Raw genomic sequence first — 27,804 nt, 5'->3', positions numbered from 1 at the left:
ACTTGTATAAAAATGTTCAGGAATTTTCAGTTTTCCACCAGTATCCGAGGAGCCACTCTTAGTCCCTAGAAGGAAGAGCAACCGCCGACGGTGGAAGAGGCTGTCCTTAGAAGTACATATAAAGACAGTTTCCAAACCTACATAACAGCATCTGTGTTGCAGCATTTGTGGTCAGGGAAAGAGAAATCAGGTAAAACAAATTGCTTGCAGCTTTCAAAAATTGCCTTTATTCAGAATCATAAGGGTTTTTTTTTTTTAAATCTTACCATAATTAAAGTTTAAAAAAATATAGCACTTGGTGCAGTGAAATACTACATTTATTATTCAAACACTTAAGGCAGGTTTCTCACAGTTTACATGTGAGAATTTAGCATGATCCAAACTCAAATATCCATTTCTCATATCTTTCAATGTCTGCAGCAGATACTGACTTAGAAACCTTTTTTAAAGCCATTTCAAAATCCTCCATAGTTGTAGGCATGTGCATTTCTTCTCTCGAAAGATTTCGGATTTCTTCTGGGGTCAAACCTTCAATACGCCTTCTCATTGCCATCAAGGATGCATCCCTAGGTTTTAAATTTAAAAAATATATATTTTGATTAAATGAAACTGTTAGCTAGAAAATTACATATTTTCTACATTTTTAAGAAAAACAAACTGATAAGTTAGGTGGCTTTTCTCCCCCCCACCCCCACTATATTTAGTGCTTTAAAAAAAAAACCTAAGATTCAAGTACCTCTTTCCTTTCACCAAGTTTTATCCTTAATTGCAGCCACCATTTATGCAGAGAGACAGCAACATAGAGCTGCTTCATATACACATACGTCATCATTAACTCTCTCACTAGTCCTACGTAATATGCTTACTTTACAGAAGAGAAAATTAACACAGTCAAGAACCTTCCTAATAAGCGCCTGAGCTAATATAATACTCGGATTAGGACAACACCCACTCGAATCAGCTGCCATGGAGGCAGTCCTTTTCCTTTTCACTGCTGTTCCTCTCACATGTAGGACATTCTCACACTGAATATGGGATTATACTCTACTAGGGTATGCCGAGTCAGTTTATTTTACAATTCTATACCCTACATAACAGTATACCGAATAAACCAAAATTAATTTTTTAAACCCAAGACAATTACTGACTTTTCTACTGTACACCTACTATGCTAACGTTGGCTCCTTGAACATGTAGTTTCAAAATGAACTGCAGACTCTTCACTGGCATGCAAGATACATCAGTATCTTTCCAGCACCTGCTAACACTAATACGAAAACTTGTGTCTGACTGTAGACTATTAATGTGGGTCTTTATTCTTCACCTATCTTAACTGGGCATAAAAACTTCATAATATAAGTTTAGAACCACAAAAAACCCTGTACTTCCAAAATAATTCATACCTGCACACGTTGGTAATGTCTGCTCCTGAGTAACCTTCCATGTTTTCTGCTATACTTGCAAGGTCAACATCATCAGCCAATTCCAGTTCACGTAGACTAATTCGTAATAGCTCTTCCCTGCCTTTTGCTAATGGTAGAAACAAATTAAAATATGTAAGCCTTCCACGTAAATGTAATATATTATTTTTTCTCAAGTCTACTTTGTGTGAGTTTTCCAACTCTTAAAGGTCACTACTTGCTTAAAAATTTAAGAGCCATTCCTCAATGAATTTTAAATTTCCTAGTATCAAGGCTTTCAGGCTCTAGATATAGCCAAAATAGTTAATACAAGGAAAGACATCCTACATTTGTCTTAAAAGAAAGTTAACACCAAAATTTTAAATCTCTAAACAAAACTTCCTAAGATTTAACATGAACCTTCTGACAAGATTCACATGAAGATACCTGATGGTAATGGAATATAGATTCTTTTCTCAAGACGTCGTCTTAGAGCCTCATCAATATCCCATGGAAAATTAGTAGCTGCCAGAACCATAACCATTTTGGAAGGGTCATCATTTTCAGAAGCACCACCAACACCTAAAAGGGTATGGAGAAAGTAAAAATATACTAAGTTGTATTATACAAAATAAAGCTCATCTACTTAAAGATCATAAAAAATGTAGCACAACATTACAAGGTAGCGTAATTGTCAAGCCTCCTTAAGACTTATAGAACAAACCGGTACCTATGAGAATTTGTGGTCCAAGAAAAGAGTTATTGTATGCAAAAAAAAAAAAAAAAAGATTCAAAGTAGATTTAAACAAAAGACTAGCTCAACTCCAGATTAATTTTTTAAAAATTTCAAAAGTATACGTATCCCCCTGTAAGGCCAACTGATCTGCATTTATTTCAATTTCATGGCTAAAAATAAGAGATGAGCGTATATGCCAAAGGGTACCCTGTGAACAGCCATTATTTCTGGCATGACACCACTGTCAGTGTACCCAAGTGTACAGCTGTCAGTCTCCAGGACCTCCTGGCCAGCACCCCGTAGACATCTGGAGTTGTGTGTGTTCGCTCCGTGAGCAAAGCTTTGTCAGTCCATGCATATGCATATGCATACCGTCCATCTGAACCAGCAGCTCGGCTTTCACCCTTCTGCTTGCTTCATGCTCTTCAGAAGTCCCTCTGCGACTACAAATGGAATCGATCTCATCAATAAATATGGTGGCTGGAGAATAAAATCGAGCCTAAAGGAAGAAACCATGTAACACCAGGTTTTTATTTCATTTTAAAATAACTGACAGCAACTAGAAAATAACTGAAGAGCCTGCTGCTGTACATCCCTCCCTCCTGTGCTAATGCTGGGGGAGAGGACAGAATTGGAGCAGCTAAAATAAAGCTGCTAATACAGGCTTACCATATACTTAAATATTACATGACAGGTTTTTTTTTTACCCCTCTGTACTATAACTGGGTATATTTATTTCTGAGTGATATAAACACAGGATTATCCTGTGTACTACAATAACTGTGATGGGAAAACATAGCTACTGGTAAGTTCTAAAGTTTCAGAAAAATATTGGTTAAATAGAAACATTAAATAAAATTACATAGATCCTCCCTAAGAAATTCTGTCATTTTTTCATTTGACTAATACAAGTATTTTTTATCCTCTTAAGGATAAGAGTGAATTTATATGGCCCAACTTTTTTTTTTTTGAGAAGTCATATAACATTTACTATTTAAACTATTTTAAAGTATACAGCAGTTTAGTATTAAGTATATTCACAATGTTGTGCAACCATCACCACCACCAAATTCCAGAATATTTCCATTGCCTCAAAGGTAGCCTATATTTCCCTCCCCCTGCCCCTGGCAATCAGTTCTCTCTATGGATTGCCTATTCTGGACATTTCAAGTAACTGGGGTCATGTGACATGTGGCCTTTCGTGCCTGGCTGCTTTCACTTATGATGTTTTCAGTATTCAGCTGTACTGTAGCATGTACAGTAAGTACTTCATTCCTTTTCATGGCTATATAATATCCCTGTTTATTTTTGTACTTTAAATGCATTCCTCAAACCAAAGAACAGAAAAAATTGAACCATTAAATAACAGATTTAGTCAAGTATTAATGTAGTAAATAACATGTAAGACTCAACAGTACCACCCTCCACTTAAGGAGACTGAAGAAGTAATTTATTATAGTAACTAAAGTTTATTGTTAATCATTTTTTTAACAAAATATCCAAACTTAGATCATTGCACCAGAAAGTCTGAACCTAAATGTCAGTTTTCTCAAAACAGCTGAGTGAACACACAGCAATATAAAGTTTTTTTCTAAAAACGAAAGTCCACAATGGCAAGTGAACATTACAGACTTGTAATTATACTGGGTCCATCAATTCTTTCAGACCATGATGTTATAATCCAATACCCTTTATGAGACAATTAACTGTTGAAAGCACTATGCCTCCAAAGTATGGATTTATTTTAGTCTGTTCATTTGGAAAAACCTAGTATTTAAATCTTCATTTTCTAGTTGAAAATTTGAATCCTAGGTAATCTATTCCCTCCAAAGGGATAATTTCATTTTTAATAAAGCATCCTTGATTTTTAGGTACTATTTATAAAAATTTTTGTACTTTTCAAGAAATGGACAGAGGGAAAGGAAAAAAAAGGCATCCAAGAAAATTCTCAACTGAAATTCCAGCTAGAAACCATCTACCAACAGAACCTACACTGACAAAAATTAAATTTCAACCTGTTGCCACCACACAAAAACTACTAGGCTGATTCTTCCTGAATACCAAGGGTGTGTGGAATAGTCAAACTTACAGCAGAGGCTCAGTGGCACATGTAAAACTGGCTTCGGATGACCCAGGAGTTCTGTAGAGTGGACACCAATTGCTTTTGCCTGCACAGCATCCATTCTGGTAAGAGCAGCTCTCTTTTTTAATTCGTAAGTCATCCCTTTTTCTTTCTTATTCCACTACTCCAAATGATGCCAACTCTATTGGGTATGATTCAGTGGCCACTCAGATCACTAATTCTCTAACCAAAATGATGGGTTCGGGCATGAGCATGTGACTCAAAACAGGCCAAATGTTAATCCCTGGAATTTTGCGGGAACAACTGAGAAATGGCTAGTTTCTCTGAGATTACCATAAGACAATAAAAATAAGTCTTAAGCCTCTGATGGCTATTTTAGCCACCACACAGACCTGTCTGTAACAGAGGTAAATAGAACCCAAAGTCAGAAAGAAACATTTCTGAGGATATTAGAATTGCTGGATCCTGCTAAGCATAAAAATCTAAAACAACTTATGAAAATTCCCAGTTACCTGACCCATATGATCTTTTTTAAGATCATATGACACTTGAAAAGTATTGATAATACAATACAAATTATACAGTTAAATCCAGTTTTTGTGTGTTACCATGTCATGTGAAAAATTCTGGACAGATTTTTATATTCAAGTGGCCTTATTTAAAATATAGGCCTCGAAGTATGCTCACTTTGAGAGATTCTAGGGAGTGGCGGGGATGGGCAGTCAAGAGAGGCAGTCATCCACAGAGCAGTCAGAACCACAATATGAGAGGCAGTACAATTTTACCCCTTGAGAAAGTCTACATGGTGAACAGAAGAGTATCAAGCTGCTTTCAAATATGAGCCCTAACCAAAATTCAAAAAGGCAGCCACTCCAAACTACAGGCACTAGTTTGTGATTGAGCCACTAAAGTGGGCAACGCAAAGCACATTCAAATAAGCCGGATTGATTTAATGATAGTGAAGATCTTCCCAGGCCACACCAGTGACGCTAGTGAAAAATAAGCTACTGGATAGGCTTTCATAAACTTTGCTATAAAAAAAAAAAAAATGCAAATTAGTACTCTGTAAGAGGCTTCCCCCTATAGAATGGTCAGTTTTCTTGATTATAAAACCCTAAAATAGAACATATATCAAATAATTCTTTAAACGTAATAATCTGTGAGCCCTCATAAGTCTGGCTCTGTATTAAGCAATTTGCATGTATTAGCTCATTTCACCCACCAAACGTTACAGAGGTAAATCCTTTATTAATGGCCTCTTCTTATAGGTAAAGCAACCGAGGGTCAGGAAAGGAATCTGCCCATAGCCAGCTAGGAAAGTGACAGTTGGGATCTAAACCCAGGCCACCCGACTCTAACAACCCTACACTTAGCTATTCGCCCTAGCTTACATTTTAAAAAGGCCTTGTTATTCTGGAACACCGGCAATATAATTTTTTTATCATTAGTCAAAGGGAAACTTTTTTTTTTAAACTAATTTTTAAAAATGATCTCAGAGGTTCTCCATTAGATTCTTATTGTGGTATGGACTATTAATAAGCCCTTAGGAACCTGTTAGAATTTGCATCCTGCCTTGTGAATATTTCAAATTGAAAGAGAAAGAAAATGGGAACTGAAACAGGAAGAAGCCTTTATAAGAAAATGGATAACCTGAAATTATGAGTGTTTTTGTTTGTTTTGTGTTATTCTGAGCTTAGGAAGGAAGACCTGGTATAATATTAGCATGATCATCTAAGGTTCTGTCCACTATGATTAAGAATTCAAGTCTCTGTCACTATCTACATAATAAGCACCTGTCCTAACACACACAACTATACCATGTCTTAAATGAGGCAAGACTGAAATAATCAATGAAGCTTAACAAAGTCAGAAGTCTAAAAAGCTGTTTAATTCAATCCAAACACTACCAGGACTTGTTAAATTATACTTCTACCGGCATTCAACTTAGTGGAAAATGGAAGAACAAAAGAAACTCAAAGAATGAAGCAAAGAACTTAATCCAAAAATTGGATCATTAAACTTGGGGTGTTTGGTATAGTTAATAGATTGGAGGTGATCTAAGTTCCACAACTACATATGATTTTTACCTTTTTGCATTATTATCATATTGCATTTACCACATAATTAAGCCTACTGATTTAAAAAACATAATTTCAAATTCCTATAGCAGATTAGTAATGCACATCTCATGATGTAAGTAAGCCCATGAGCTAGCAGAGATGGCTCTCCTTCCAGAGGAATGGAGACAAAGAGAAACTCAAGTTGTTCACATTAGTAAAAGATTCTAGCTTCAAGGGCACAGGAATCAAACTCCGGGCACAACGTCATCCTGCCTAGCGATTCTACACACTGGAGATAGTCACAACTCAGTTTCTGCCCTTTTAGAGGTAAAGAATCATTAGAGTTGTCTCAAACATTCACCATTTCAAACAGAAGACGAACGAGCTTCTCGGACTCTCCTCTGTATTTGGAAGTCAGCGTTGATGATGAGACATTAAAGAATGTTGTCTTGCATTCTGTAGCTACCGCTTTAGCGAGAAGGGTCTTTCCCGTGCCAGGAGGGCCAACCATCAGCACTCCCTGTTGGGAATATAATAGCGTAAGTGAAGGATTTATCTGCCATTGTTCTAATTTACAAGAATTCCATTACTAAAGATCAATTTTCAACCAAGTTATATGTAATAGTAAGACAAACAAGGATAAACAGAAGAATACTTTATCACAAATTTACCCATTACAAAAGTACAGTAACATTAAAAATTTGGAACTCAGAGATGAGGAAAAAATACAATCATTATATAATACTGATGTTATATCACACCCTAACACAGGTACTGTGAATACCTGGATATATTTCCAGATAGTCTTTTTGCTCAAACAAATTATTTTTTTTTACATTGGTATACTCAAAGTATGTCTATAATTTTGTATCTTATCACTTAACATTTAAAGAACTTTTAAAAATAATGAATGCAGAGTTAACCATTAGAACATTTTCCAAATCCAAGAAAGAGTTTTTTGACAACTCTTTTTAGATCTGCCCATGACTTTTAAAAGTCCTCATTAGATGCAGATATGTCTTAATTTCTTAAAAACAGGATACAAGCTCTGCAATATGATACATAAAACGGAGTATTTTTGCATTAGGCAACTTAATAACATTTGCAAATCCAAGCTCATTCTAAATCTGCTACATGTCCAACTTTCCAAGATCACATTGTATCTATTTCTTATTCTGGGAACCTTGCAAAAGCTTTTTGTCTAAACAAAATTCTAAATAACACAACACATACTTTTAAATTTAAATTTTTCTTTACCTACTCTACTTTCTCCCCTCACTTACCCCAATACAGATAAATATTGGCTTTCTGTAGCAATGTACGTGCCATTCACTTTGACAATGCCATAACCATAATAAACTTACTTTCCATGGTCTCCTAATGCCCTTAAAGAATTCTGGCATCCACATTGGTAACACCACAGCTTCCTTAAGCAACTTTTTAGCTTCTACCAAATCAGCAATATCATCCCTGAAAGAGAAAGATATTTTACCAAAGTACTTCTTAGATTATATATTTAACTATACATAGTCATTCTTAAGAACTACTGGAAGCACACGATTTTATGTTGCTGACAGAATGCTAAACCTCTCTGCAGGCCCTAGTGAATGAACATACTGTGATGAGATCATATCAACCAGTACATAATATAAGGAGCACAATCTGTACTTTCAGTTCTTGTCTATAATGATTTCCAGCATGGTAAATGAGAACAGAGGCTTATAGGCCCACTCAAATATTACACCATCTCGTTTTAAATTTCTGCTCTTATTTATGATACTCATTCCATAAACTCCATGATTTAGAAACAATGAACCCATTAAAAAATAAATAAAAAGGGCATGAAACCGAGGCAGGCAATACCCCTGCTCTGCCCCAACCCTGCTAGGAGGAAGATACCACAGAGTATCAGAGAGGTTGCTATGAGGTACTCTCCAGCCACCAGAATGCCACCAGCACCACCACTACTATTGGTACACATGGTATTTTTAATGAAAATATACATTTGCTGTATAAATATCAATACCAAAAAAATATTTAAAATATCCCCCAAACCATACCTAAAAATTATTAAGGTTTTAACAAAAAATACATTAACAGAACATACCCAACTTTGTGGGGAAAGGAGCATTTATAATTTATCATGATAAATTACAGTTCCTTGATTAGATATAATATTAATAAAGTTGAGAACCACTGCTCTAATTAACAGGAAATGAAAGCAGCAACTACTGGATAAACCTATAGATAACAAGCAACATACATACATACATGCATAAGAATCATTGCCATTTCACTATTAGAAGATGTCCTCCCAAAAAGATGGAATTTCTGTGATCTTATTCCTATTGTGTATTAAGATTTTTTTTATATAATTTTATTTTATTAAATTAAAAGGTTTCAGACAAAAAATTGATACAGCCCAAACTGAAGTGAAGTTTGTCATTATGTCATACTCTCATTGCATGTCCTCTGGTTCTATCCCCAAGGACTGATCTTCAGTGTATGCCCACCCACACTTGCTCCATTTTCTGTTCCAAAAAGCGTCAATAGCACCCAGTTGTTCTGTTGTGATATAACTTACCATCGAACATTGGGATTCTGAGAAATTATATCTCTTTCCAAAGCTTCTACTAAGTCTTTATCATATCCAGCACTATCAAATTTATTTGTCTCTGGTTCTGTAACTGCAGCAGGTGACTTGTTCTACATTGGGAGAAAAAAAAACAAGAGCTTTTGATTGACTCAAAACATTGTATTTTGTTTCTGTGATTCAGAAACAAAGACTGGACTCAAGCGATATCTTTTAGAAAACTAATATAATAGTAAAAGTAGTAAGGATAGAATCAAAGACTGTAAGTCATCCTTCTACATCAACGTCAGAGTTTCATACTCAATTTTTAGTTTTACATAGAAAGTATGGCAAAGGTGTTAAAAGTAAAATTATGCATATGAACAGATGAGAATCAAAAAAATTAATACTGAGATGAACTGTAGTCACTAACACATATCAGATATGTGTGATACTTTATCTCAAAGGTTTAGTGGAGATAAGGTTAAAGATAGATACTTTATTTAACTAAGACTATAGCCCAATCTCTAAACACCTACTCAGTCCTCTTCAATGTTCCTAAAACATCCGTTTTCACCATTCCCATCCACCCTCCAAAAGAGACATCTCAGTCCTTAGGTAAAATTCCTTCCCATACTTTGTGATGACAGTCATTAGAGCCACAGATCCCAAACTGTATACTTAAGAACTCCAGGGCACAATGACGAACTCACAGGGCACTAAAGGATATTTGGAATTTTTGAGGAAAACACAGGAATGCCTGTTGAACACTGGGTGAACTACCAGCTCAAGTTCACAGTTTCCAGATGAGGACTGCGCCATATTCGGATATGCCATATTTTTGTGATGCTGGGTTTTTGGCAGTTGCTGTCATAAAAGATACAGTGGGAAAAATCAACATGGAAGAGAAATAAGAGTAGAATATCCTCTCTGACTCCAAGGTCTGAGAAACTCTGCAGTGTCCGACAGGTGTTGTTAAGACACAAACCATGCTGTTTGAACCTAACTTCTTCATAAAATGGTGGGCATTTTTTGTCGTAGAAGAGTCGTGAGAAAAATTACTAAGGCACAAAATTTATGAGCCAAGAAAATTTATGAAGCTTTGCATTAGTGTAAATAACCCCATTTCCATAACATTTCTTTGCCTGTAACATGGTAATTTGTCAATGGTGCTAAAGTCAGTATTAACGCCTAGACAATATTTATGATACTCAAAATCTTAACACTAGATGACCAAGTAAGCATCTGTCTCACAATTTACAGACTGTTCAGAATCCGATACTAACATAAAAGATTCAAGGAAGGGACTGTGTACATTTAAAAGAGGAGAAGGTTATCTTTTCTTCTAAGTATTTATGAAGTTGTTATTCATTCACAGATATTTACCAAGAATCTTTTCTGTGCTAAGAGCTGTGCAGGATAGAAAGAAGACACTGTCCCTGACTATTGGGAACTTACACTGCAAGTCCAGGAAGACACGAATAGAAGGCATGTCCTAGTTCTGGCTCTCTTTTCTCCCACAGAACACAGGGCTGATGGAATGTGTACAGACAAAGCAAAACAAATTTAAGCTAGGCATAAAAAAAAAAAAAAACCACTCGATAACAGGTCAGCCAAGGGGAGTTACAGAATTTCAGATGTTGACATTTTAAAAAGGATCTTATTGAATTAGCTGAATTAGTACAATTTCCTTTAAGTACACACTGATCAATAACTGGCTCTAAGTGAAAATAATAACTACTAGAAGGTCAAAGAAAACAGGAGAGGTTAAAAAGAATACAGATGCTCAAAATGAGGTTGAAGATGGACCAATTAACCAAGAGATAAGTCCCTAGGTTTAAAACCACTTATTTTAAAAGTGGCAAAATTATAAACACAAACTCTAAATCTACTGTCTCAATTAAAAGAATTAATTAAAAAGGACTTCTGGAGAAGGCATGGAAGCTCTGCAACCCTTCCCATATACCTTGTCCTATGCATCTCTTCCATCTGGGTGTTCCTGAGCTGTATCCTTTGTAATAAACCAGCGATCTAGTAAGAAGCTGTTTTCTGAATTCTGTGAGCTGCTCTAACAAATTATTAGGCCCAAGGAGTCATGGTCTTCTTCAATTTATACCAGTCAGTCAGAAGCACAGGTGACAACTGGACTCGCAACTGGCATCTGATGTGGGGGTAGACTTATGGGACTGAGACCTTTATCTGTGGGATCTGATGCTAACTCCAGGTAGATAAAGTGTCAAAATTGAGTTAAACTGTAGGACATCCAGCTGGTGTCAGGGAATTGCTTGCTGTGTAATGGGTACAGAGTTTGAATTTGGCAAAATTAAAAATGTTCTGTGGATGGATGGTGGTGATGGTTCCACAACAGCGTGAATGTCCTCAATGGCACTGAACTGCACACTCAAAATGATTAAAATGGTAAGTCTTATGTTACATATATTTTAACCACAATTAAAAAATAACTTTGAAAAAGTCAAATTTATTTCTATATACTAGCAATATATGTGGACACTGGAAAAAAATACAATATCACTTATAATCACCTAAAAATAAAATACTTAGATAAAAAATCTAACAAATCCAGCAAGACTAGTATTCTGAAAACTACTCAATGCTGATGAAAGAATTCAAAGATCTAAATAAATGGGGTTAAAAGAAAACATGTTCTTGGATTAGAAGGCTCAACATAATAAAGACACCAATTTTCCCCAATTGAAATGAAGGTTTAACGTAATTCCCATCAAAATCTCAAACAAGACTTTTTGTTGATGCAGAAAAGGTGATTCTAAAATTTATGTAGATGAAGAAAGGAACTAGAAAAGCTAAAACAATTTCAAAAAGGAAACATAAAATCAGATGACTGTTAAGACTTACTATATTTAGCAATGGTAACCAAGACTGTAGTATTGGTAAAAAGACAGATACGTATATCAATGAAACATAACAGCGAACCCAGAAATAGACTCACATAAATATGCCCAGCTGCTTTTTGACAGAGATGTAACAGCAATTCAATGGAAAAAGAACAGCCCTTTCAACAAATAGTGCTGAGGTAACTGGACATATACAGGCGAAAAATGAACCTTGACCTAAGTCTCAAGTCTTACACAAAAATTAACTCAAAATAGATCGTGGACCTAAATGTAAAAACTTTTAGAAAAAAATGGAAACATTTTGAGATCTAGGGACAGGTAAAGAGTTAAAAACTTAACAAAAGACAGAAATAACAGAGATTGTTGCCTTAAACACAGGTCACCTGAATCCAGAGCCCACATCGTAATCACCAGGCCATATTTCTGAAGTTTATATTTTCCTGCCTTAGTAAGCAGATATTTAATTTCTCTTGGACAACTTATTTGTTCATTACAGTACTCCAGGTTCTACACATCATTTCTCAGGGAATAAAAGTATAGATATAAAATGAAAAAGGTACAGGACACTGAAATGAGCTCTACAGACCACAGATGGTTATACGGCTTATAATCCAACCTCTTACAGGCCGGGAAACTGTGGTACTGATGACACTCCATAAGGCCCAGGTTCAGGAGCCACCCTCCCCACATCCTTCCTTGTTTCAGGAACTGAAACAGAACTGCTGCTGCTGAGAGTGCAGAGATGTAGGACTACAGAACTACCTGGCAAGAGTGACATAAGGGAACTGACTGTCCAGATGTACAAGGGCAACATACCTCCAGAAATGGGGAGGTGGGGGAATAAGGCAGATGACACAAAATCGAGCACTAAATGAACATCTATCTTTATCAACAAGGAGGCTGTGTTTAAAGGTGTGCCTTTGCTGGATGAGGTTCTCGTGCAAAATTACAAAGTTAGATTGCAAATCTAAAAGAAAGAATGAAGTAGGGGCTGATGTGAGGTTCTGAATAGGAATGGTCAGGCAGCATCAGGGGCTTTATATTTTGCTATACACTGTTTTTACTTTGCCAGGTGGTGTGGAGGGGTCCTTTTGCAGAACAAGCCAAGCAAGTTACCCTGTACTTTACTATATCACAGCTATTGGATATGTGCCCTGGGCAGGGGAGGGGGAAGAGGTGGAAGTAAAAGAGACAGAAACTAAGCTCTTTGGTCCCCATATCATTCTTATTACAAGCGAGTATAAGCCCTCAAAAAAAAAAAATATTAGTTGTCACTGAAATCTTGGTTTCTAAATCCCATTCCTCATTAATAGAAACTATGAGGGAAATAAAAGATGAACCTGGAACATTCTATTGTGCCAGAAAATGAGGAAGTGCTCAGAGAAATATAAGTACATGTCGAAAAGACAGAATCCACCTTCAAAGATCTCCCACTCCTCAAATCTTGGACAGTTTAAGTATCAAATAATGATAGTAACAGATTATAATTCACTGAATAAGAATCTGTGAGTCACTACTAATATAATTAAAAGAAAAAAGACAAAGCTTTTCCTTATAGTGAAGTGCCAATGGAATAATGTACAAAAAAATATCATCAGAAAATCATAATTTTGCAATTGTCATAGGAATAGCTGATTCAGGCAAGTATCTATGCTAAAATAAGTAGATACAATTTTGAAGAGAAACTGGATATTCGCATAGTCTCAAAGTATCTCCCCACAATTATAAAGGGAAGAAGAGTAACTTTATAAAGGAGAGACCTGGCAGACACCACCCTAACCAAGTGATCCAATTATCATGAGTAATAGAAAAAATAAACATCCTGGGCCACCTTCTATGATAAACTGATTAAAACTTCACTTCAATGGTATTTCTGCCAAAAGTGCATAACCTTGATCTAAGCATGAGGAAACCTCAGACAAACCCGAACTGAGAGACATTCTACAAAATAACTGGCCTGTATTCTTCAAAAATGCCAGGCAAAAAAAGACAAAGGCTGAGGAAATGGTCACATTAAAAAGAGGCTAAAGAAACACAAGAACTAAAAGCAACTTATAATTCTCCACTGGATCCTGGCACAGGGGAAAAAAGCTATTAATGACATTAGATAATTGGCTAAATTTTATTAAGTTCTATGGATTAGATAACATTACTGTATCAATGTAAAATTTATGGCTTTTGATAAATGTACTGTGTTTAAGTAAAAGAATGTCCCAGTACTTAGGAAATATACTCTAAAGCATTTAAGGGTGAAAGAGCATAATATTTACAACTTACTCTTAAAGCTACAGGAAAAAAAAAGGTATACAAAGAGTAAATGATAAAGCAAAAGGAGAAAAATATTAATAATTAGTAAAACTGGGTAAGAATATATGGAAGTTCCTTATACCACTGTTGCACCTTGTTTGAAATTATATCGAGATATAAAGTTACAAAAACTAACCAAAATATTTGTTCGTTAGTGAGTGGGAAATATCCTAGCCTAGGTGGAGTATGGCTAAGGTTTTATTATAGTCTGGCAGTTTTAATGACTAAAAATTATTAAAATCTGTACAGCCTTCATTTTTAAAGTTAAAAAATAACTTTTTCATTTCTGAAAATTAGTAACATTTACCTTTTCTTCTCTTCCTTTATTCTGTTCTTTCTTTTCTCGACAACGAACAGCTTTCCCTCTGTCATTGTGAAGAAGATTGTGTGTAGATGGGCGGTGAACTCGGACAGTTGTACTTGGACGGTTACTGTGTGGTTTAGGGTCACTATTTTGAGAAGATTGGCGTTTTCTAGGACCTGGTGAGGGTCTAATCAAACACAACATCATTAAAATCATAATCAAGTCCTGTGGTTGGTCCAAATATAGATGAACACACACAGTGTATAAGAGTCTATGAACTAAAGAAGCCAAGGCAATAACCGAACACAAAACAGGACTGAATAAACTTAAGGTCACTAAAAGCTAAGATCAAATGTTTAATTTGACATAGCTGTGTGTAGTAATTTAACGAGAGGGCTGAAATACATTATGGTTACATGGTAGAGATAAATGAAAGGCAAGTGATTGTTACTTCTCCTCTGAAAGGAAATTAGCTGTTGTATACCAAGGAGGAATTGAGAAATTAGTCTTATTTTTGGAAACTGAAAACAGCAATTATCAGAGAAGAGAGTATTATCAAAAGACTCAGGATACAGTGCAGGTGTAGAATTAACATTTACCCACTGGTATATATGCAGTTTGCTACCATTTTATTTAGAATGTATCACAGTTCTCACGTTTTAATTCACAAAATTTAATCATTTTCCCATTACAATACTGATATAAGCACAAGTCATGGACATGGTGCTTTACATTTCCAAATATCACCCTCATTTCGTTTTTATTTCTGTGGCAGAATTCAGAACTCTCAAATATTGTTTAGGCTCTTAACTATGCTCCTAGACTTGGTTGGGGCCATTAAAATAAGCAATAAAAGAGGTAGGGAAGTCGTTTGCTCAAATATCTCAAGTATAGTTAAGAAAGAAGAAGATAAGAAAAACTAGGCAAGTATCCTAGAAGTGTGAAACAGACCTGGTGCTATGGCAATGGCCTTGTTGAAGAGAAAAAATAAATTGGGCCTGAAAACACAGGAGCTGAAAAGAATTAAAATGAGTTTCATCTATGTAAAGGAATATAAAGACACTAACTATAAAGATAATGGTGAGCATTAAGAGATGATACTGTTCAGTAAGCAGGAGATCTGAACACCAGTTCCAGAGGCTTGGCTTTTAAGCTAACTGCCACTGAAAAGGTTTTAGAAGATCAGTCTAATAGTGAATAAGACATATTGACAAAAACACAGAAAGCAGGGAGACGTCACATTTTTGTATACAGCTCTATAAGAGAATACTGAATCAGTTATATCTGTTCTTAAAGTTTAGGCAAGTTAGACTCACCAACAGAGCTGAAGAAAGAATAAGCTCTCTTAAGCATGTGAACAAAGACTAACAAAATAAGAGTGTTGGGTGCTAGCCAGTTGAGGGAGCGAGTAAAACAAATTATAGGGGAAAAAAATGCAGCAAATAATGTCGAAGAGGATAACTTTTTAGTTAATAGTAATCCAGGGCATTTAAAATCAGAGACAAGAAAAGAAAGCAAGAAGCAATAATATGGGACACTATTTAGGGCTCATCATGATAGAATTTTCAAGATGAAAAGACTCATCTAATTCAACTTCCCTCTATCCCCAAGAGAGAATACTCCTGCCTCTGTTTGTTAGACTGAGGAATTAAATTGTCCATCAAATTTGAAGTCATCTGCTGACATTTTTCTAGGTTCTCTGGAGACCACTGCTGCTGGGGAGGGCCTTGTCTGGTTGGGCTGAGTGGGAGAGACCCCTCAAATACATGAAGAGGCAAGCCAAAAGAGGAACCAACAGGGTGTTTAGACACTGGATTTCTCTAAGGCTGTAGGAGAAAGATGGGGGGAGTTCGGGCCATGGAGTGAAGAGGTCTGTGGTGTGGAGGGAACAGAGTGCCAAGTAATCACTTGACACACTTCGTCTTTTCCTTACCTTTTCCTTCGTAGAGAACTTGGTAAAAGCGGTGAAAAACTGCTTCTCACTTATAGTCAGGGGAAATGTTAACAAGATGAAGAAAACTATATTCACTAGAATTTATTTAGATGGACAAACATCTTGTTTAGGAAAAGTGCTTGAGGTATAGAACGACCACCCAAGAATATGGATGGAGTTCTTTTGAGCTAGTCAAGCAAAGAAGTTGCTCACTTTTTGGAGAGGAGGAAAGGACGGACTAGGACTGGTAGACCTGCCCGAATGATGGAAGGTCATGCACTCCATAATGCAATCTCCTTTCTGCCTTATAAATCATCAGTGTTTATAGCATGAAAAGCAAATTACTTAACCAATCTAAGCTCAAGTCTCCTCATCAGAAACTGGGGCTAAAAAATTAGTATCTACCTTCTAAGACCATTTTGAGAATTAAATAACATATGTAAAGCAATTAACACAGTACCTGGCATATGGTGTGTAATACTTGTTGTTTATTAGTATTTTTTTTAAATGGCACAAAGTTATGAATTATGAATGTAGCACAACTACAACTATGAAAATAAACAAGGCACAGAAGATTAGAAGCCACACTAGAGTGACTATATGATTTCCCGTCTACTTTTCTATTTTTCTTTAATAAGCCTTCTGCTGTACTTATTTTTGGGGTGTGTGAACTCTAAACTACAACAAAATATTATATGAAAGTGCTTATAAGCAAGGGAGAAACTTATTAACTATTCAAAAGATATCAGTCAGTAACAGAACATTAGTATTTTTATCTAAAGCTGAAGGAAAAAAATGACTAAGAAACAATCAATACACATTAGTTGACCTTAGAGAGGGAGCAGTCTGGTACAGTACTGCTAGAAATGTGATACATGGACCACCTGTGTCAGAATCACCTGCGGATTCCTGGGCTCCACCCGCTATCTACTGTATCAGATTCTCTGGGAGTGAAACCCCAGAATCCATAGTTTTAATGAGTGCCCCCAAGAAATCTCTAAGTATGCTAGACTTTGAAAATAAGCTGGCAGGATGCCATCTTCGTAGTCAAATATATCTGGGTTCGAATCTCGGCTCCGCCAGTTATCAACTTTGTGATAATGGAGAAAAGTTATCTAACCTCATTCTACCTCACCTATCTTATCTGAAACATAGGGAAAATATAACTTCTTTGGAAGGCTTATCGTGAGAAATAAATAAAATAGCACATGTAGTTCATGATAGTGCTCAGAATACTGTAAGTACTCAATATCAATTACCTATCATAAACTACAATCAAGAATTGAGTTACAATGATAGAAGGTTAAACTGAAAAACACTTGAGCAACGTCTTAATGAAAAGTTCACAAACTGGTTAGGGGCAAGGAACTTGCAAGTCACATTCTGTAGAATGCTCTCATACATTCATATATTTAAACCCAAAATACAAACTAGGAAATCTAATATGAGTAAAATAGATAAATGACATTCACCTGAACACTTGTCAATTAAAAAATAGGCAGTGAAACTGAGCATGATAGGCTGAGCACTTCACTAAATATCACTTTCACTAACTGTTCATTTCCTGGAGCCAGGTAATAGGAAGCTGGGAACAAAAATGCCAGAGAAAAACCTAAAATTGAGAACATTTTATCTTTTCTTTCTTTCTGTGAATTAAAAAGCCCATTTTTCAATTTAGCAGCAGTATAACTTGATGAGCAGGAGTACTCTTTGACAGCTTGAGAACCACTGTTTTCATCTAACTCCCTCACTTTACATAAGAAAAATCCAAGGCCTAGGAAGGTAGCATGATGTTCCCAAACCTACTGAGAGCGGCAAAAACAGAACTACAGCCCAGATATTTGAATTCCCAGCCCCATGCTCCTTTCATAAGATAATGGTGTCTCTGTTACTGTAAGGTCACTTCGTGAAAGTATATTTTGCCTTATTTTCACCTAAATTTAATTTATTGAAATGGTTCAAAGTCACATAATATACAACTTAAGAGTTATAAAAGGCATTTAGTAAAAAGCCCTCTCTCATTCCTGTGTCTCAACCACCCAGGTCTCCTAGATGTAACCAATGCTATCAGTTTACTATGCTAGCCTGTTTCTTAAAAGGTCTCCACTTACCTTCGTTCAACAGGTACAGGCAAAGACCAGACTTCTCCCTCAGAAGCTGGAAGCTCATGTTGTGCAGCTTTCAATGGAGTGCTGTCTAATTTAAAGCTCTCTAGTGTTTTCATGATATCCTTAACATGTTTAGCTTCCACATTTATTTCCTGCCAAACCTGGTTTCAAAGGAGAATATGGCTCTTTAAATTTCTATAACTTATAAATTACTGCCAAAATTAAACTAGGGCCATTTATTAGAAACGTCAGAAACCTCCATTTTGACATCTGACAGTAAATCACACCAAGATATTCTGCTGAAATTTTAATAATGGTTCATTAATTAATTCTTTGCAAAATTAATTCTAATAAAATAAATTAAATATTCTGGCCAATCAAGCCATGTTACTGACTTATGGTTCTTATTCAAATTGCATAACAAATTGAAATGTTAGTTGTAACTTTAAAGTCTGATAAAAACAATACTTTTGCAAGTTGCATGTTGATGGGTTTTTAATGCAATTTAATGTACTTTTTAAATGCTGATCAGAATCCATTAATTTCATAAATCACTTATGAACTGCAGTTTGAAAAATAATGACTTCAGAAGATAAATGGCTCAATTCTCACATACGACCAAGATATATTTTTTAAAGCAGTGCTGACTAAATTTAAAAATCACATGTTATACATACATTATATATGTGTATATATACGTATATATATATGAAATGCTGAAATGAAGTTGGTAATGTTTTGTTTTAAAAGTAAGTGATTTAAGTAAATATCTTTACAAAAAAGCTTAGACTTTTTAAGTAAAAGTCTCTGGCCTAAAAACAAAAGGTCTTTAAAGTCTTTCAATGACAAATAAGACTCTCTATGAAATATTTCTTCTTCCAGTAATGTCAAGAATATGAAGAGGCAGGTTTAGGGAAAGAGGCTAAATTCAAAGAGATAGGATATTTTGTCTTTTAAAGAAATTAAGGACAAACACAGAATACTATCGAAAAAAGCAGTTTCGTTGAATCTGACGGATAATATCCTACCTAGAAGAACAGCTCAAAAGACTATTAATTTCTGTAACATTTCTTTCTCCTGAACCTTGTTTTAAATGCCACCATCAAAAGGACCTGTAAATTCTATAGTTTCCACCTATAAATTTCTATTGGTCCTCAATGACGAAAGTTCTTCAAATGCGATTCAAATATGATCTGCTTTATAATGTTCTATATTAGAAATGGTACCCATGAGATTCAGGTGTCACCTGCAGTTTCAGAAATGGTTTAAATAAGTCGACTCTAACTTTACCACGTAAAAATGTGATCTAGAAAAAATGTTCAAAACCATTACTTTTTAAAAAATCTATTGATTCCAACAATTAGAATAATTGAAAAGAATTCATAATACTGATGATGGTGAATGTAGACTACTAATATAACAAATCTTGTTTCAAGTAACATTATTTACAACTCCATGTAATAAATCATACCCTCTTAATGCATAACTGCAAAAAGCACTGACAATCTAATAAATTTCCCTTTCTGAGTACTTAAACCACAAAAAGTAGAGCAGAAATGATTCTCACCTGTTGCCATTTCTGTTGAAGGTATGCATCTTTGACCGAGTATAGATACTTGTTCATTTGGTCAAGAACCCCCTGATAATAGACCATTGCAGAGTCATAGTTTCCCAGCAACGCATATTCACGAGCCAATTTTACATTCTCACTAATCATAAGAAGACTCATGCTCAAGTGTAAGCTAAAAAAAAAGGAAGAAACATTTCATATTACGTATCTCTTAAAAATAAGTACTACAGAGTTTTTTTTTACAAGATACTCTTCAGGGCTCCAAGACGCTCACAAGCGCGCACACAGCACTTTCACTTCTATATATTTGCTCATGCTGTATCCACTCCTTCAAAGAAATATCTCACTTCCCACAGCCAAACCCTACCAATGTGTCAGATGGTAGGGTAGACATAATGGGAGAACTGCTCAGATGGCAGTTCTCCCGTTATGTCTACCTTCTGAACTTCTGTTTAAAATAAACTCTCCTTCTTAAGTCTCTTGTTAATTACTGGGACCTTCAATCTCAAGGTACTTAACTCTGAATTATAGTCACTGATGTACATCTTATCGCTACTAGACAGGATTTGAATCTGAAAGGTGTGAGACTGTATTCTCAGGGTATGACACACAAGTCTTACTCAATATGGGCAGAACAAATGTAGAATGTTAGATACAGTTCTTGGAAGGCAATGTGAAACAGCAGGAAGCACATGCGTTTTGAAGTTAGAAACATTTTGTACAGAATTATAATTCTGCCACCTGGTTCAAGTCCCTTAACTTTCATCTAAGATAGAGTTTTTAAATCAGTAAAACTGAAATAGTAACTACTTCCAAGAGCAGCAATACAAGGAATAAAGGACTATTTCAAGTACATACCATACTACTTGGCAAAGTGCTAAATACATCTTCCCTGAAACTTTCTATACATGAGCACCAAGCACAGACTCTGTATTTGGTAGGTTATGGATATATAGATATGGATACGAAGCATTAGAAGTAGGTATTTGATATCATGTCAGCTTTGTTCATGTTGATTACTATTATTTATTAACTAGACATAGCATGGTGAAGTTCAAAGTCAGAAAGATCTGTGTGCTTTTAAGAGGGCAATGATTTAGATTAGCATTCTGGTTTTGGAAATAAAAAACAAATCTGAAATGTGGCCAAAGCACTGCTGAGAGTACTTATGAACTTGTGTGGAGATGTTGAAAATGAATGAAGTTTTAAGCCTGTAGAACTAAAAAATGAAGGCATCATGAAATATCAAAGGAAAGCCGAGAAGAGATAGATGTATAAAAGAAATAAGATCATTATTTTTAACTCCTCTGTGTCAGTGGAATGTCCAAACAGATGTGTTCATAGATGAACACAGATAATTTCTATGTGGGGACCTCTGTACTTAGTCCAATTTAACTTAGCCAGAAGTGTTTCCTAAAATTGTGCTTCCTGACACCTCCCACCCCACCCCACTCATGGTTAAGGTCAAGAAATGCAACAGAGTCTAGGGCCATGCCACCCTGAACGTGCCTGATTTTGTCTGATCTCGGAAGCTAAGCAAGGTCGGGCCTGGTTAATACTTGGATGGGAGACCACCTAGGAATACCAGGTGCTGTAGGAGTTTAAAAAAAAAAAGAAAAAAAAGAAATGCAACAGAGCTTAAGTCTAACAGAGACCACAATGGCTCTTACTTGTTGCATATTTAAATTCTTTACTCTGGGATGAGGTTTTCTGTGAAAAGACATATCAAGCAAATTTCTTGGGTTTAATTTAATGCAGGCTGTTTAGCTGATAGGCAGGGCAAAGAGGATGATGGCAGGCCATCCAGGAATATCTATCAGACTCATGATGCATTAGACATAGGACCAAAAAGATTTTCTGCCAAATAGACAAGGTAATCATATCATAGGAAACAAGATTAGTAAGAAATTTCAGTGGGTAGAAGAGCTATAAACCAGCACTGCTGTACCAGAAGAGAAGAGGGTGGGTACTATGCTCGCTCCTTAGGACAAGGATTAGTGTGAGACAGGATCACCACCTCAGTGGAGAAGCAGGGATGTGTCAAAAACACACCAGCCACCTCGGGCTTCTACTCCCTGCCAGTCTTTGGTAGTCTCATTCTCTAATCAGCTGAAGATATAACTATTGCTCCGTCACCCAGTTAGACTTAATTAATACATGTCATGTGTTATATATTAGGGTACGTATTAGGATCTTCAAACCAAACATCTTTAATCTCAGTTATCAGGTTCAGTTACTAAATATAAGGCAAGACAAGACACCACGATAGCTGCTGGCCCCTTTCTGAAAATCAATCCTAGAAGAATCACAGTTACTTCACAGAAGAATTTTCATAAAATTCTGAAAAACAACTGAAATGACAGATGGTGACTGGGTGTTTGTGTGGAAGGTCCACAGAAGCCCATAGGGAAACAGGACCAGGTGAGAGTTTTGCAGCTGCGCCCTTTCTGACATCCATGGTCCTGGCCAATCCCTGTTCACCCCACCTACCCTTGCAGGCGCAAGCCCGGTACCGGAGGGACACAGCAGGGTACAGTCAGGGCAAACCCAGACCTGGACAGAGGCCAACAGGTAAAGACAGACTGAGGTCAACACAGCAGCTCTTGAGAGTGGCCTCTTCCGCTCACGTTAGGCTAGAGGATAACAACTGAGAAAGAAGTTCTTAGGAAAAAGCAGTTCCCAGGCTGTGGATCCCTGACGGCAGGATTGGGACAGGCAACCAAAGTCTGAATCTCTGAAAGATCAGGAGACAAATCTTTGGCAAGACTGATGGGGGGGCGGAGGGGGGGGAAGGACATGCAAATAAACAAAATACAAACTGAAAAAGAGAACATAATTAGATCTGAGATGAAAAGAAAACGACATTTTTGTCTTTTTCTCTTACTGCCTAGAAAACAAAATTTTAATAAAAGACCTTCCCCTTAAAAAACAACCTCCAGGCCTAGAGGGTTTTTCATAGGTGGGTTTTTATCTGCTTTCTAAATAGAAGATAATTCTAATCATATAAAGGTTGATCCAGAAAACAAGGGAAAAAGTGACCAACTCTTTTTAAGAGGCTGGGATCACATCAATTTCAAAACTAAGACTACAAAGCCCATTCACTTATGTACGTAGATGTGGGAATCCTAAATAAAATGTTAGCTAACTAACCATGTGTCAAAACACACACATACCCTCTGTCTCCTCCCCTCCTCTCCCCCTCCCTCTCTCCCTTTCTCTCTCTCCCCAACCTTGGTCAGGAAGGTTTATCTCAGGAATTCAAGAACAACTTAAAATCTGAAAATCCATCCTTATAATTCCCCACACTAATGGACAAAGGGACCTCACACAAAAATGGGTAAAGAGCATTAAGGGCAATTCATGGAAGGGAAAACCCAATGGGCTAACAAGTAGAGACACTCAAAACAGATTAATGTAAAATAGAGCAATTAGACACTCCTTTTACATTTATCGGATTAAACATATTAATAAATCTAATAATAGTAAGTATTATCAAGGATCTGGGAAAAAAGATCACATACAATTCGTGGGTAGAAACTGGTACAATCACTTTGGGCAGCAACCTGGCAGTACTAAGGGGAATTATGCATGCATATATCCTATGACCCAGCAATCCCGCTCTTCCGTAAATATTACAGAGAGAGTAAGTAGCACACAGATCCATAACGAGACTTGTTTGGATATGTTAATGATATTAACTGTTGGAGAAATCAAGAAGTTGGAGGCAATCTATCTATTACCAGCTAGGAAAATGAATAAGAAAATGTAGTAGATGTATACAATGGAATACCACATAGTCTACAAATAGCAACATAGATAGATCATCAAAATACAGGGTTTGGGTGAAAAAAAAACCTTATACAGAACAAAATCTAAATTCAAATACTATTTTATAAATTAAAAAATATGCTGTTTACATACGCTATATGGAACTTTTTTAAAGGATACATACACATCCAAGAATATTATTATACATTAAGCATACTGCAGTGTCTGTGGAGAACATGATAGGGAAATGTGGGTGGAGAAAAGGATGAAGGGTAGGGGAGAAACAAAAAAGAAATAAATACAACAAAAGAGCCCTATAGCCATAGATAATCACAGAGAGCCTCTAAAATGGCTCTCGGCGACCTCTGCCCCTGTGACTTCCATCTTGCTCACTGTCTCTTGCTGCCCCGCTGTCTCGCTCTACGGGAAACCAGCTACCATGTTGTGAGCTGCCCAGTGCAGAGGCTCACATAGCAAAGAACAGAGGGAAGCCCAGCCAATAACCAGTGAGGCACTGAGGCCCGCATTCCAACAGTCCAGAGGAACTGAATCCTGCCAACAACTATGCGTGGGAGACTGGAAGAGGATCCTCCCCCAGTTGAGCCTTGAGATGACTACAGCCCTGATAACCTTGATTATAGCCTGTGAAAGACCCCAAATAGAAGCACCCAGCCAAATCAGGGCCAGACTCTGACCGAAGAAACTGTACCAAATATTTGTTTTAAGCCACTAAATTTTGGGATAATTTGCCATGAAGCAATGCAGCTATGAACAAAAGTACACAAGTAGCTCAAGACCGGGCATATGAGGTCCAAAAGAAAAAGAAAAAAAACATCCGTGAAAAAACTAAAGAGTAACTCTCTGGAGTCAGTAATAATATTTCATCTTGATAAAAGCTCCATGGCCTGGGACCATGGCTCTCTGTTACTTACTATCTGCAGCACCCAGAACCATGCTTGGCACATAGCAGATACTTAATAAATCTTTAAATGAATGAATACTGCCAAGTTTCTGTCTTAACTACTAAGATTTCTTGCCTTTGTCCAGTTCTTGACCCTCAGCACTCTCAGTCTTTGATCAACTCATCCCTACTAGAGCTGCATGACTGCTTCTGCCCTGAAACTGCACGTGACACTATAATGACCACTAGTGACATCCAGTCTAGGCAACAGTGTTAGAAGAGGACAGCCGGGGCCAGCTGCTGGTACTGCAGCTTACACAGTGGATATGGAGGGGCTGGGATATTTTCTCTCTCTCCCTCTTAACAGACTTTCTCCTGATCTTTCTTCCTTTCCCCCATTAAGAAAATCTAAGGATGGGATTACTTATAAGATGAGATCCCTCATTTTCTTTTCTTTCTTTTGAGGGGACATGGGCATAATATTAAAACGAGAGAAGTCACTCCAGGCCCTCTTTGAAGGTTCTATGTTATGAATACTACTTTCTAGACAGATAAAATTCCTTAGAAGCCAACAAATTGACTTTTTCAAACAAAAATGTAAAGTCAATCCAAGGCCACATTAATAAATGACCTGAAAAATTCTTGGTTAGCAAAGAAACAACCTGTTTACTGAAAAAAGTATCAAAATACTCTTAGTTGACCAAATGTTAAGACAAAAATAATGTTTCCTATTTCTTTAGTAGTCTCTAAGCAAAAGATATCGTTCTTCTCAAATGAATGTCAACACTAACTTTATGAGATTATCCAACTTTCAAGAATATATCCTTTCATTGCTAAAATTACACTGAGGACAGAAACTGTGTCTATCTAGCGCTATATCTGGCAATATAAAGCAAGCTCTTGTTTTATAAAAATTATTAAAGACAAATAACCAAGGGTAGTGATACCTGCTTTACCTCACAGCAAGCTTTTCCTTTACATTATTCTATCAGAACCACCCTTGGCTTACATGGCTTGAGTATTTATGACTGAGCTAATGATTTAATTCATTTTTTAAAAAATAAGTAAGATGCGCTATGAAATTTTCATTCAGGTAACAAAGTTCATCTTTTTTTTTAATTAAACACTAAAAACTCAATATTACAGCAAATTTCTAGCAAACTTAGTATTGGATATGGTGTGGTATCTCCACAAAGAGACACAAATAGTGTCTCTTTCTCCCCTAGGATTAGGAAAAAGAAGTAATCAGACACTGAAAAAGAACAGGCAATAGATCTAAATATCTGAATTCTAAGAGTCCTATCCTCTCCCAAAACAAACATGGGGCCTTCTCTTATCCACAGAATGTTCATGTCTATCCCAAAAAGCAATCATAATGCTAATTTACAGTCAGTCCCTGATGACTATGAATAAGCACAATAAATGAGTGACCTAGGACCAATTACAGCATGAAATACATTAAGTATGATAAATATTTAAGCATGAGAAAGTTATATTTTTATAAAAAGGGCACCGAAAAGCAACTTACTCAGGAAAAAAGCAAACATATATCATATATCTATTTAATAAACTATCTTTCCATTTACCCCAAACAACACAAAAATAAATGAGTGACTATAACAATTAAAATGTAATTTAAAAGCTATATTCAAGCCACAGCAATAAACATCACAAAATCTATTTAATATGTTATCAATACTAACCATTTTGATTTGATAAACTTTTTAATCAGTCAAATAGCTAAAAAACAAAACAAAACCAAACCCACAAACCAAAAAACAAAAACCCAAACCATTGCTGTAAAAACAAATTCAACAATGTTGTTATGCAGTAAATTCTACAAGATTCTATAGTCCTTAGTATTTGTCAGAATTGTGATACCAGTGTCGAAATAAAACGCAGAATCCATTGTAGACTGCATAGTATGTCTAGTATTCAATCTATAAAAGGTTAAAAGCTTCTTGAATAACCAATGACATAAAGGAGCTTTCTATAGGTTTTTATAGTCTAGGAAGACTGGAAAGTTGATGGGCACTACTTTTTTTCTAAGGCATGATACATGCTACAAGTTATTAATATCAATACAAGAAAAATAATTTTGCCACTATTTCGAAGAAAACAGGGCTGCATATTGAGACATTTAGGTCTATGTGAACATTGCAAGAATCTTTCTTGAAACGTTAGTGTTCTATAATTGTGACTATGTAGTGAAGATCTATCGCAAACATTCTAAAACATTAGGAATGTCTTCAGAAGTAATTAAGATTTGATTTCAAAGAGGAAGACAAATTTGTGCTTTCAAGAGAGAAGAGTGCAACACTGTGTTGATGGAAGTTAGTAACTGATATAAAAGCGGCACTTGTCAGTTAAAAAACTACTTTTGATTCAATAAGGGCTTGAGATTACCCACTATAAGGCACTTACAGATCCACGTTTATCTGTAACTTCGTAACCATATAATACTTTATGAAATAAATATTTCGAGGGATAAATTTTCTAAAAGGTACCAACTCTCAACAAAAAGGGCCATAAGCTTCCCAGAGGACGCCCGGCTCCGTAATAAACTAAGTAAGAAAAAACATCCTCAACAATATCACACCTACCTAATAGAGAGTTTTTCAGGGGTGAGGGTTTCGGGGGCGGGAGCGTGGACAGATTCGGGAGAGGATCGGTCAAAAGGAGAAGAAATAAAAACATGTTCTCTTGGCTAGAAACTCCTCTAAAGTCACAGGCCTAGAGACAGGATTGGCAGGAACCCTCAGAAGTCCCCGGCGGGACAGGATTCCTTAAATAAGGGAACTGTCACCTGAGCCACAGGTGTCGACGACAAAGACCTAAGACCTCGGGCCAGGCACCGGCAGGCTCAAGGCAGGATGCGCAGCGGTCTCACAGCGAAGGCCCCCGAGTCCCTCGCCGACCCGGCCAACGGGGTCGAAGAATCCACACTGCACCAGAAGAGAGAACGACTCACCTGTGGAGGCCGAAGCTACTCGGAAACCGCCCACCGCCAGGTGGAGGGGCAGGGCCGAGCGAGGCTCCGGACGAGGAACGAGGGCCCTGCCCAGCCCCAACCACCCCGCGCTGCTGGTTCCACCGGCACCAGACCCCGGCGATGCTTCGGCTAATCAAGAATTTGAAGAAGCCACACTGTAAAAGAAGAAATGACTTTTCTCTACGGCCTCTTCCGGT

The 27,804-nt window shown here is 36.6% G+C and overlaps 1 protein-coding gene and 1 pseudogene across 2 annotated transcripts; one reads left to right on the top strand and one right to left on the bottom strand.

Annotated features, from left to right (window-relative positions):
• Positions 1 to 204: 204 nt before the first annotated feature.
• Positions 205 to 27,727, bottom strand: KATNA1 (katanin catalytic subunit A1). 2 transcript variants are annotated; one of them, XM_039846925.1, is made up of 11 exons: positions 27,587 to 27,721; positions 19,944 to 20,118; positions 18,380 to 18,537; positions 14,339 to 14,522; positions 8,864 to 8,985; positions 7,644 to 7,749; positions 6,641 to 6,799; positions 2,509 to 2,635; positions 1,848 to 1,982; positions 1,404 to 1,530; positions 205 to 566 (listed from the first exon to the last, which is right to left on the bottom strand). In XM_039846925.1, exons 2-11 carry the CDS (start codon positions 20,103 to 20,105, stop codon positions 368 to 370), a joined length of 1,479 nt encoding a protein of 492 aa, XP_039702859.1. In that variant the 5' UTR covers positions 20,106 to 20,118; positions 27,587 to 27,721; the 3' UTR covers positions 205 to 367. The 2 variants fall into 2 exon arrangements, with proteins under 2 accessions (XP_039702859.1, XP_039702860.1); XM_039846926.1 differs by lacking the exon at positions 18,380 to 18,537 and having other exon boundaries at positions 27,587 to 27,727.
• On the top strand, positions 21,428 to 21,546 carry LOC120589441 (uncharacterized; annotated as a pseudogene).
• Positions 27,728 to 27,804: the final 77 nt, after the last annotated feature.

Source organism: Pteropus medius, unplaced genomic scaffold, assembly GCF_902729225.1.
Source record: "Pteropus medius unplaced genomic scaffold, Ma_sr-lr_union100, whole genome shotgun sequence".
In the NCBI taxonomy this organism is placed as follows: domain Eukaryota; kingdom Metazoa; phylum Chordata; class Mammalia; order Chiroptera; family Pteropodidae; genus Pteropus; species Pteropus medius.
Note: the sequence above shows the minus strand (reverse complement) of the source record. Positions and strands in the feature narration are given on the sequence as shown.